Source organism: Lipotes vexillifer, unplaced genomic scaffold (assembly GCF_000442215.2).
Source record: "Lipotes vexillifer unplaced genomic scaffold, Lipotes_vexillifer_v1.1 scaffold426, whole genome shotgun sequence".
NCBI lineage: Eukaryota > Metazoa > Chordata > Mammalia > Artiodactyla > Lipotidae > Lipotes > Lipotes vexillifer.
This window is the reverse complement of record NW_006779491.1, coordinates 1,395,686-1,406,186: the sequence shown is the minus strand read 5'-3', so window position 1 is coordinate 1,406,186 and position 10,501 is coordinate 1,395,686. Positions and strand designations below refer to the sequence as shown.

At 56.1% G+C, this 10,501-nt stretch overlaps 2 protein-coding genes across 3 annotated transcripts; both read right to left on the bottom strand.

Moving 5' to 3' along the window:
* Nucleotides 1-947: 947 nt before the first annotated feature.
* On the bottom strand, nucleotides 948-5,537 carry PRSS53 (serine protease 53). The gene is given in 11 exon segments (XM_007452694.1): nucleotides 948-1,049; nucleotides 1,052-1,264; nucleotides 1,473-1,618; nucleotides 1,704-1,948; nucleotides 2,033-2,180; nucleotides 2,953-3,172; nucleotides 3,317-3,471; nucleotides 3,615-3,877; nucleotides 4,209-4,371; nucleotides 4,478-4,498; nucleotides 5,480-5,537. Coding segments are annotated over 11 exon segments (1,734 nt in total).
* Nucleotides 5,538-7,609: 2,072 nt separating this feature from the next.
* VKORC1 (vitamin K epoxide reductase complex subunit 1) lies at nucleotides 7,610-9,623 on the bottom strand. 2 transcript variants are annotated; one of them, XM_007452692.1, is made up of 3 exons: nucleotides 9,305-9,623; nucleotides 8,383-8,492; nucleotides 7,696-7,904 (listed from the first exon to the last, which is right to left on the bottom strand). In XM_007452692.1, the coding sequence occupies exons 1-3, from the start codon at nucleotides 9,475-9,477 to the stop codon at nucleotides 7,696-7,698; spliced, it is 492 nt and encodes a 163-aa protein (XP_007452754.1). In that variant the 5' UTR covers nucleotides 9,478-9,623. The 2 variants fall into 2 exon arrangements, with proteins under 2 accessions (XP_007452755.1, XP_007452754.1); XM_007452693.1 differs by lacking the exon at nucleotides 8,383-8,492 and having other exon boundaries at nucleotides 7,610-7,904.
* Between the last annotated feature and the right edge of the window lie 878 nt (nucleotides 9,624-10,501).

The following is a 10,501-nucleotide window of genomic DNA, read 5'->3' as shown; positions in this document are numbered from 1 at the left end:
GGGAAAGGCTTGATTTCCTTGTTTTGCTCAGGAGTAGTTTGGGCATCCCCAGCTTTCTTCTCTCCTCCTGCAAAGAGGACCCAGATCTGGCTTCTTTCCCACGGAGGGGGTGAGATGTTCCTCCCGTCCTGTCCTTCAAGGACCTCCTTTCCCCTGCCTTTGTCACCATGCTCTTCCCTGTGACCAGCCCTGCAAGAAACCCAGTGCCAGGCTCTGCAGCCAGGCCACCCTCGCCAGCTAGATTCCAACACACGGGAGAGGCAGATTCAGAGAGAGCCATGGGTGGGAATGTTGCCTGTGGAAGCGGGGAGCCTTTTACTACAATTTGTAATTTATTTTCTAAAGTCTATTTTGTAACAATTTATTTAAGTTTAAAAAAAACAGGAAAATTGCTCCCCCCCCCGCCAAAAAAAAGAAATTTTCAAAGTTCATGGCTGGTGTGGTTGTATCTGAGGGGATGACGAATAGGGAAAGCTGGGGACGCCTGCGTTGGACCGCAGAGCTGGACGTGGAGGGGGCATCCACAGGGGGTCTCCCTGTCTTGCAGAGGGGAGCGGGGTTAGCTGTCGGTCAGGGCAGGCTCCTTCCCACAGCCCATTGCGCTGTCGGGCCTGCCCCAGTAGGGGACACGGTCTGGGGGAATGGCAGAGGGGCAGGGGCAATGACGCAGGAATTGCCTCACTGTGACCGCAGCGTCCCAGAGCCACCTGTCAACAGCCGGCTGGCTGGCCTGTCAGGGAGAGGAAGGAGGATGGCGCTGGCCTCGTCCTCACAGCTTCCCTCCCTCCCTCCCTTAGAGGAAGAGGAAGGAGGAGCTCCTCAGCCCCCATGACAGATGAGAAAAGTCAGGTCCGAAGAGGCTGAGAGGCGTGCTCTCCCGGTCAATGACAAGAGCCAGAATTCGAATCCAGATGGGTCCGTCCACTGCTCCACTCCACCCAGGGCAGCTAGAGGTGGGTCAGGCCAGACCCTGCCCTGCCCTGCCCCAGGTCGAGAGAGAAGGTGTCTGCGGAGGCAGTGTTGACACAAGGCCCTAGGACCACGTACTCCTGTTAGCCGGGCAGCTTTCAGGCTCGGCCTCAGGCCCTGGCTCCTCAGCGAAGTAGACCCGCCATTCCAAGCTGCTGACCCAGTTCTCGTAGGTGGGGAGCACTGTAAAGATGGCAGGTCTTGCCGGGCCTTCGCAGGCATCTCCGAAGCTGTGCAGCCCAGCCAGGAACCACGTGCCCCTCACTTCCTGCACCAGCGGTGCCCCCGACAGGCCCTGTCAGGGGTCAGGGGACACTGGTGACTTCCTTCTCTCCCTAGGGAGCTTCACGGGGCAGAAGGGGCTGAGGCCGGGGCTGGGGGCCTGGCTGTTTGGGAGCCAGTTGGCAGAAAGGCTGAGTTTCGGTGAGAGGTCTGAGGCCAAGCCTGGCAGTGCGAAGGGTGCGAGGGGTCCGTGGGGTGAGGACAGGGGGAGTGGGGCTCACCTCACAGCTGGGCGGCTCACCCACAGCACTGGTGCACACCGTCCGTGGCAGAATGGGGGTTCTGTCGCTCCCAAGGGATGTGTGCAGGCGGCTACAGGCCCTGTGCCCCAGGAGGGTCACAGGCACTGTCTGAGGGGAGCTGGTGCCTGCAGGGCGACAGAGAAAACCCAGCTGCTGCCTCGGCCTCTAGGCTAGATGCACAGCTGCTGGTGGCCCTGTCTACCTACATACCTGCTCCTTGGCGGGCTAGCCCCAGGACCCAGCCGAGTTCCCCATCAGGCAGGTGGTGGTCCGCGTAGGGCAGGCAGAGGGGCCGCAGGCTGGAGCCCAGTGTTACGGGCTGGGCCAGCAGCAGGAGGGCCACGTCATAGCCCCCCTCTGGGTGGCTATACATCCCATGCAAGATGATTTTCTTCAGGCCCCGCTCCTCTTGTCCGGCCCCCAGGCCTACAGTCCATTCCTCTGGGGTCTGGCGCCTGTGCAGGGACAGCATTGACAGCACTGGGTGGCAGGTCTGCCAGCAAGGGTGGGGGCACAAAGGCAAGGGAGATGGGACTCACCCAACGAAGCAGTGGGCAGCAGTCAGCACCACCTCCTCTGACACCAGGGCTCCGCCACAGGCCAGCTTCCCTTGGTGCTTCAGCCTGGCGTCCCAGGGCCGTGGGGAGGGAGCTTCTGCCTGGGGGCCTTCTCTCAAGGATCCACAGGCTGAAACAGATGGATTACATCATCTGCCTTCCTGCTAAGTGCTCACTGCATGCCAGGCCCCCTGCTAACCGCTTCCCAAGTGCTATCAACCATCTTCACAATATCCTTTTAAGTTGAATCTTGCTTACCCTAATTACCGAAGGTAACCAAAGTTCCAGGGGGGTTAAGTGACTTTCTAGCTCAGTAACCACAGGCAAATAGCCAACTTGAGATTCAAAACCCAGGGCCTAAGCTTTTAACTCTGATGGTCCAGGATCATGGGAGTGGCCTAATCATCATTTCCTACCCCGCCTGTCTGCACCCTTCTGGGCTTGGAGTGGCCCCAGAACTCCTGGCTCACTGATGCTTCTCTTAACATCAAGATAGAGCTTCCGCCTCAGGAATTATTTTGCATGCGGTTTGCATGTTAGTCACTTACTGCCAGAATTAATGCCCCACTGAGTGGGAGCCCTGCCCTCTCCAATCTCATGGAGTTCCTGCTTGGAAACTTGCAGCCTACCCCAAAACCTTCAGCCAGATCCCAGAAATTCCTCGTCTTACCTAAACCCCAAATTCATAAAGTTCCAAAGCACCTATGCCTCTTAGCCGTAAATGGAGCTGTTCCCATCCTGGGGGCTGAAAGGGGCCTTATAAGCCCTTCGTTAGCCCCTGTATCAGTTTTCTATTCTGAGCTGAAATTTGTTCCACTGTGGCTTCCACCTGCTGCCCAGAAGGCATGCACCCCTGAGGGGAGGTCCCCCCACGTCCCGCTCCTGACACCCGCTGCTCATACCTACACAGCTGTCCTCATCACTGATCTCTGGGGTCTCAGCGTCCTGGGCTACGAAGGCTGCCCCCTGAGCTTGAGCCTGGAGCCAGGAGCTGTGAGCAGTCATGTCGGTCAGCAGCACAGGAGTGTCTTCCTGGGCACAGTCTGTTGCAAAACTGATGATCCCAACTTGAACCCAGTGTCCGTCAGGTTCGCGGCACAGCACGGGGCCCCCGGAATCTCCCTGAAGCCGAGCAGTGTTGTCAAGGACAGACGCCTGAGCCCCAGCCCTGGGCGGACACCCTCTACATGTGTTCCTTCCCACCAGTCCCTGTGGATTGAGTGCCCAGCCCCCTCCTGTTCCCTTCCCTTGTCCTCTCCCTCAGACCTGACAGGGCCCCTGCACCCCGGGCTGGGGACCTCCACACAGCATCTCAGGCCGGGCCGGGCTGGCCAGCAGCCGCTGGTGCAAGCGGTTGTAGAGACAGTTACACGTGGGGCGGCTGATCAGACGCAGGTGTATATTCCGTAGGGCCCTGGGAACTGGTGAAAGAGAGGGGGTTGGGGCTGGAGTCTGGGCTCGGAGGAGCAAGGGAGACCGGGAACGTGGACAGTTGGCAGCTGAGGCTGTGTGACCTTGGGCAAGCAGAGTGCCCCTCTGGGCTCCAGCCTGGGCCAGCACTTACCATCATTGTCCTGATCCCAGCCAGTGGCCCAGCAGTGGGTCCCAAAGGGGAAACGATGGGCAGGTTGAGGCAAGCAGAGGGGTGTGTGGGCCACGGGGTGGGCGAGCCGTAGCAGGGCCAGGTCCGAGCCCTGGCTGTAGTGCTTATAGGCCCTGGGCAGCTGCAGAGCCGTCACCCCCACCTCCTCTGCCCCTGGGCTCAGCCCCTCGTGCTTCAGAGAACCCAGGACAACTGACCAGGAGTGCAGTTCCGTGACTGTCACCCTGGAAGTGGGGGGGACAAGACCCAGGCATTGAGTGCAAAGGGGGACAGTGACACCATGGGAGACAGCACAGCACAAAGTGGGTGAAGATGGACAGAAAACCTGTGGCTTTAAGCAAGGCCCATCCTTCTCCCAACTCAGCTGTCTCATTTGTAAGGCTTCTACCATGAAGGGCTGTTAAGATTAACTTGATAGTATGTACCCGGCACATGGCATGTTTTTAATAAATGGTACTTTGTTACTCTAGGGGCAGGGCTCAGTCTTGAGGGGCTTGGGGACAAATCATTCACCCCAAAAGCCAGAAACCCTGTTTGACCACAGCCGTGACTCACTTTTCGAAGCAGTGGGCCGCAGTGAGGACCCAGCTGTCTGCCACCAGGGACCCGCTGCAGATGTGGGCCCCCTGCCTCCTCACACTAGCCTGCCACGGCCACTCGCCAGGCACCGTGTTGCCCTCCTGAGGTGTGGAGGGGCCAGGGCCACGCTGCCCGCATGCTGTGGAGAGGTGGGGGTCAGGGTGACAGCAGGCCCCTGTCCTGCCCTCACCCCTGGCCCGACCCAGACCCAAGTAAGGCCCAGGCCCCACGGCCCCAGAGCTTACCATGCTGAGCTGCTTGAAGACCTGGGAAGAGAGAGACACAGGTGAGCCTTGGGGCAGGGAGCCTTACCTGCCCGGCCCAGCCTTGGTGGAGGGGACAGGTTTGGGGGGATTGGCGTGGGTTGCTGCTATGACTCTGTGGCTACCTCACCGGCCCCTCCCAGAATTAAAATATTTATATGAGGTCAAGAAACAGCTTGTATTGGAAGCTATTCAGAGTGTACACTCAGTCATTAATTCTTCTGCCTCAGCTGTGCTCATTAATTCTTCTGCCTCAGCTGTGCTCAGCACTCCTGGGCCTGAGCGGCAGGGCCTGGGGTTCAGCTTGGGACCAGGCCAAGCCTCCTCCAGGCCGCAGAAACCCCAACTCCTGCCCCCACCGCTGAGTCAGAGAGGCAGCCTGTGCATGTGGAGAGCATTAGCTTAATTGTGCCCTGCGCTGCAGAGGCCTAAGAGGAATAATTAGAGGCCTGCGTCATGTCCAAGTTGGGGAGGGCATCAAGAGATTGAGACTCACCCCGCCCCTGTTCTGACGACTCGGGCTCCTCCACCTTTCCAGAAACCACCAGAGACTCGACCGAAGGGTCCCCTGCCCTTCCTCTTCCCCATCACAGGCACATACAAACACACCCATTGAACACCTGCTCCAGGAGAGACGGGACATATGTAAAGGCGGGGAGACTGAGGCCACAGAACCCCAGAACTTGCCTAAGGTCATTCTGGACGTAGAGAGGCAGACGGGGCCACAGGGCGCACACACAGGCATAATGACAGTTCCCGCAGACGCAGGCTATAATCCAGCCCAAGGAAATCATACCCATTTGGACACAGGTGGCCCCATACCCCTCCCCAACACACACTGCCAGACATGGTTACGTTGCCAAGGCTGACTGTGGCCTCCCGGGCAGGCTCTCTCTCACACACCAAGCTGCAGGGGGCTACTGGGGTAGAGGACAGCCCCCGAACCCCACCATACCGCCTCCCCGCCAAACACGGGTGACTCACCCTCTATGAGGAGCACGGCTCCCAGGATGAGCAGCCTCGGTCCCCAGCTCCCCTTCATGCTGCTCCAAGCCGCTCTGCCACCTGTGCTCTGGTTCTCTGAGAAGCCACCTGGATCTCTGTAGCTCCACCTCTGCTCCACCCTCAACTTGCTAGGAGTCAGGAGTCAATTGCTTTTCCTGGACTGGAAGGGAGCCAGCAGTTTCCAGTTCTGGGGCTGTGGCTGTGTGACCCTGGGCTGTTCACCGCCTCTACCTGGGCCTCGGCCTTGGCCACACTGCCTGGGTTCAAATCCCAGTTCCCCCTAACACTTGAGTGACCATGGACAGTTAGCCTGTTTGTGCCTTGACTGAAAAACTCCAAACGAGTGTAAAAGTGCTTAGACCGAAGCCTAGCAGAGTAAACTTGCTCCCTAGCGTGGGAGCTGTCCTACTGGAACAGGTGAAGGGCATGGTGGGCAGGCCTTCCCCAGTTCTCACTCTTCATTTCAGCTTCCCTCCCAGGCCTGGGTCCAAATGGGTTTCATTTATCTTCTCCTATTTTGATTCAGGGGCAGGGTGTACAGGGCTAGGTGTCAAGGGGCCAGGCTGTCTGCTTCTTGCTGGCTACGAGACTAGCAAATCTCAATGCCTCTCTGCCACCTTCCCGGGAAACAGGGTTACATGGTGCCCACCTTCCTAACAGGTGTTGGAAGACTCAATTAGGAGGGAGGAACACTCAGGATGCATCCTTTTTCTCTTCCTGACTTCTAACTCAGAACAGACCAGACTGTTCAGGGACCCTGACCCCAAACCAGAGGCAGCTGTGGCTCCGGTTAAGAACATAGACACCAGAGCCATATAGCCCTGGTGAATTCCAGTCCTGAGGGCTCCCTAACCCCCTCCCCCAAACTAGCTGTGTGATCTTGGGCAAGTTACTTAGCCTCTCTGAACCTGTCTCCTCATCAAGATATACAGTCAGCCCTCTGTATCCACAGGTTCCGCATCTGCAGATTCAACCAACTGCAGATCCAAGAAAAAAAAAAGAAAAAAAATCCAGAAAGTTCCAAAAAACAACTTTGAGTTTACTGCTTACCAACAACTAGCTACCTAGCATTCACATTGTATTTACAACTGTTTACATTGTATTAAATATTATAAGTAATCTAGAGATGACTTAAAAGTATATCTTAAAGTATATGGGAGGGTATGTGTAGGTTATATGCAAATACTACGCCATTTTATTTAATTAAGTTTTTTGGCTGCACTGCGCAGCTTGCAGTGGGATCTTAGTTCCCCTATCAAGGATTGAACCCGGGCCCACGGCAGTGAAAGTTCCGAGTCCTAACCACTGAACGGCCAGGGAATTCCCTATGCCCTTTTATATAAGGGACTTGAGCATCCTCGGATTTTGGTTTGGGGGTGGGTAGGTGAGTCTTGGAACCAATCTCCTGTGGATACCAAGGGATGACTGTAAGAATAATACCTACCTCATACAATTGATATAAGGATTAAAAGAGTTGACATGTCAGGGTCTTAAACAGTGAGTCACATGTGGATAAGTGCTTAGTACATACTAGGAAAAACAAAACAAAAGCACAACCTGTACCTGGCCCTCCAGGGCTGCCAAGACTGGCTTGGGGTGGTAGATAAGGCAGCTGGAGGGGTTAGGTTAGACTACAGGAAGAACTTCCCAGCAAGCCTGCACAGAACCAGAAAGGCAGATCTCACATGCTTGGTTGTCCCAGAAGACAAGGCCTGGCTTCTGTGGGTAGGAGGGACAAGCTGCCAGCCCATTTCCTGGGAGTGGGGGCTGATGGCACCCCAGGTCTTGCTGACTCCACATACTGGAGAAGGGACTAACTACCCTTCCCAGCAGGCCCTCCACTCTTGTTCTGACTCATATCTTCCTGTCCCAGAGGAGGAAAGACTGGGAAAGCCCCAACACTAAGGTCCCTGGCAGACAGATGGCTCAGACTTGGCTAATTTATTTAAGAAATTTTATTGCTCTGAACCATCCCTCCTTGGGCAATAGCAGGAACTTTGGAAACCAGTCTTTGGGGACAGAGCCAGAGGCACTAAGGTGAAGGAAACAGTGTGGCATGTTTGGTCCATTGTCCTGTGTGGGAGTATGGCAGGGGTAGGTTGCAGACTCTTCTAAGGATCCAGATGTAGCCTCCTTGGGCAAAGATCACAAGCCAAAGCAGAGCAGATGAGGTCAGCCTGGCTTGGGGTGAGGGCTCAGTGCCCCTTGACCTTGCTCTGGGGTTCCTGGACCTCCCGGAAGCTCAGCACCATCAGGCCCACATTGATGGCATAGGTGGTGATGCAAACAATGCAGAAATCATAGAGCACGAAGAACAGGATCCAGGCCAGGTAGATAGAACCAGCTAGAGACACCAGGGAACTCAACACCAGCAGGACAGATGCCCAGCGGCCCTGTAGGCAACCTGCAAGGCAGAAAAGGGTCAGGCATGGGCTTCAGGCATGGGCTTCAGGACTAGCTACCTCTAGAACACGCCATGACTCCATGGTGCCACCCAGATGGCAGGGGCTACTGGGGAAGAGCCTCTAAAATGAGAGGCTCTGCCAGGCTCTGCCAAGGCCTTGGTTCTCCTATCTGTTCAATGATCCCTGGGACCCAAATAGTGAATTTTCCTGCTGGGCTCTACATGAGATGAAAGATAAGCAACCCTTGGTTTTCCCCCAGAAACGAACTTCTGAGTCTTTTCCAGAAAACTGGGCTCCTATGAAGTCTCTAAGAGCCCTTCTGGCTCTGACAGTAAAGACTCCTTTAGGTTCCCACCTCCCAGGTGCTCAGTGATGAGCAGTTGGCCATCAGATGTCTGGGTCACCAAGATTGCAAGGGATGGGGCTCGGCTGGCCGAGACAGGAAGGGGCCTGTCATGAGAGGGTAGGGCCGCTCACCTAACAACAACTGTAGTGTGTAGAAGGTGCAACCGAATATGCTGTTGGATTGATTGAGGACGCTGTCCTTGCCCAGCACGTGCTCCACCAGTCCGAAGCCCTGGCCCCACCTGGTGGAGGGGCGGGCCCAGGTTAGGAGTGTCAACTGAGTGCCACGGGCCTTATCCTGGGAGGGTTATTTCCAAGAAGCCATCTGGGCTGTCCTTCCCCTTCTAGCCCTTCCCCAACCCCCACATGAGTCCAAGGGTCAATGGCCTCCAGGAACAGCCTTTCTTTGGCCAGGACAGGATTCCATGTCACTGCCCCTATCCTCCCCCATCCCCAGGTCACACCAGGCCATGGCTCCCCCATAGGCTCCCCTTTTCATCCTAGACCTTCAATAAGTCTTAACATGGCAAGGTGAGTATAACCCTTCACCTTGCTTTACAGAGTTACCAGAGACTGGGAAACCAGGGCAGAATCTCTCTGCCCTGGATCCCTAAATCTCCAGCGCCCTGGCCACCCTCTCCCCTATTCTGTTTTAGGTCATCCCACTAACCTAGACCCTCAAGCATAGCCAGATCTGGCCACCTTGTCCCCAGGCAAAGCCATCCTTAAGACCATAATCAAAATAAATTAAAAAGACCATAATCAGTCCCTACACTCGACCCCACCTCCCCGTCCTGCCCGGTCACTTATTCCTTGTCATCAGGACTCACGTGCACTCTCCCTCGAATAACCCCAGTCCCCAGCACTATCTGACCCCTCTACTCCACACTCCTGTCTCGGACACACCCGTCTCGCCAGGCAACGCCCCCTTGAGCAGTGCGGCTTCGTGCGTCCGCTCCCCGGGCACCCCAATCCCAGATTCATCTGGCAACCTGGTTCCCATGCACCGCTCCTACGAGCAGCGGGTCCCCCAAGGCTTCACTCGGGCACGCACCTGGAGGAGAAGACGCGCGAACAGCTGATGGCGGTGCCCACGTCGCAAAGCGCGCGGTAATCCCGGTCCCGGGCGCGCGCCGCCTTCACGTGCAGCGCGTAGAGAGAGAGTCCTAGGCCCGCGAGGCACAGCGCGAGCCGCACCCACCCAGGGCTCCGCCAGGTATTGCCCATGTCTTCTGGTATCGCCGGAGGCGCCAGTCGGAAGTGAGCCAGCCACGGAGCAGGGGCGGGGCCGGATTTGACCACGCCCTCTCCCGCCCGTCTGGCTGGGCGGCTGGTCTGTTGGTCTCACACTCCCTGATCCAATTGGCTGTTCCCAGGATTTGGCAGGAGTGCTGCCTGGGTACGAAAACTGCTGAGGAATGCTGGGACTGGAAAACCGGATTAAGGGACGTGGGTACTTACTGATTTGACGGCCTGCCAAGCATGATGGGAATTGTAGTCGGGGTGGCCGCAATGCCTCAAGGGTAATGGAGTCTCCGGAGTTTTAAAAATTTTATTAATCGGGCTAAAAGTATATAGAGTTTACTCTAGCCCAAGCCCTGCTCTAACTTTGGAACATCCATGAACTAGAGACCAGCGGATCGGGGAATCCAGCGAATACTGCGATCCGATCAAGAACCACGCGTTTTCCCTGAAATTACTATCTCAGACATTATTAGGACTATAACCTCCAATCCGCCTAGTTTGCCCAGTCATTCCCTTCTGCTGCACCAGCGCCTCCTGCTGGCCGATCTCTCTCTCTCCGTCTCTCCCCCACACGCCCAGCTCCATCACCTCCTCCATACCCTTGACAGTACCCTAACCTCTGTTCTATTGTGGCGCCACCTGGCAAAACCTGAGCCCAGATCAACCCAACAGTCCCTCCTTTCCAAGCCTTTGGTGGGCTAGCTGAGCTCCCCACTTCACAGACATAGCATCTATTGATGACCCCTCTCACCTATACTTCCCCTTCCTTCCCATTTGCATTGAAACTTTTCCCCATTTTAGAAGTTGCAACAAATATCCCTTTACAATCAAGTTTTTTGGAAGATTTTACACTCCCAGTCTTTACTTCCTCACCTCTTCCTTGCTGCCCAGCACACCATAAACTAGCTCCTGCCCCCAATACTCCCCTGACAACTTACGGCTAGTGTCACCAGGATGCTAAATTCAATGCATATTTTTCAGTTCTTATCATGCTTGGCCTCCCAAC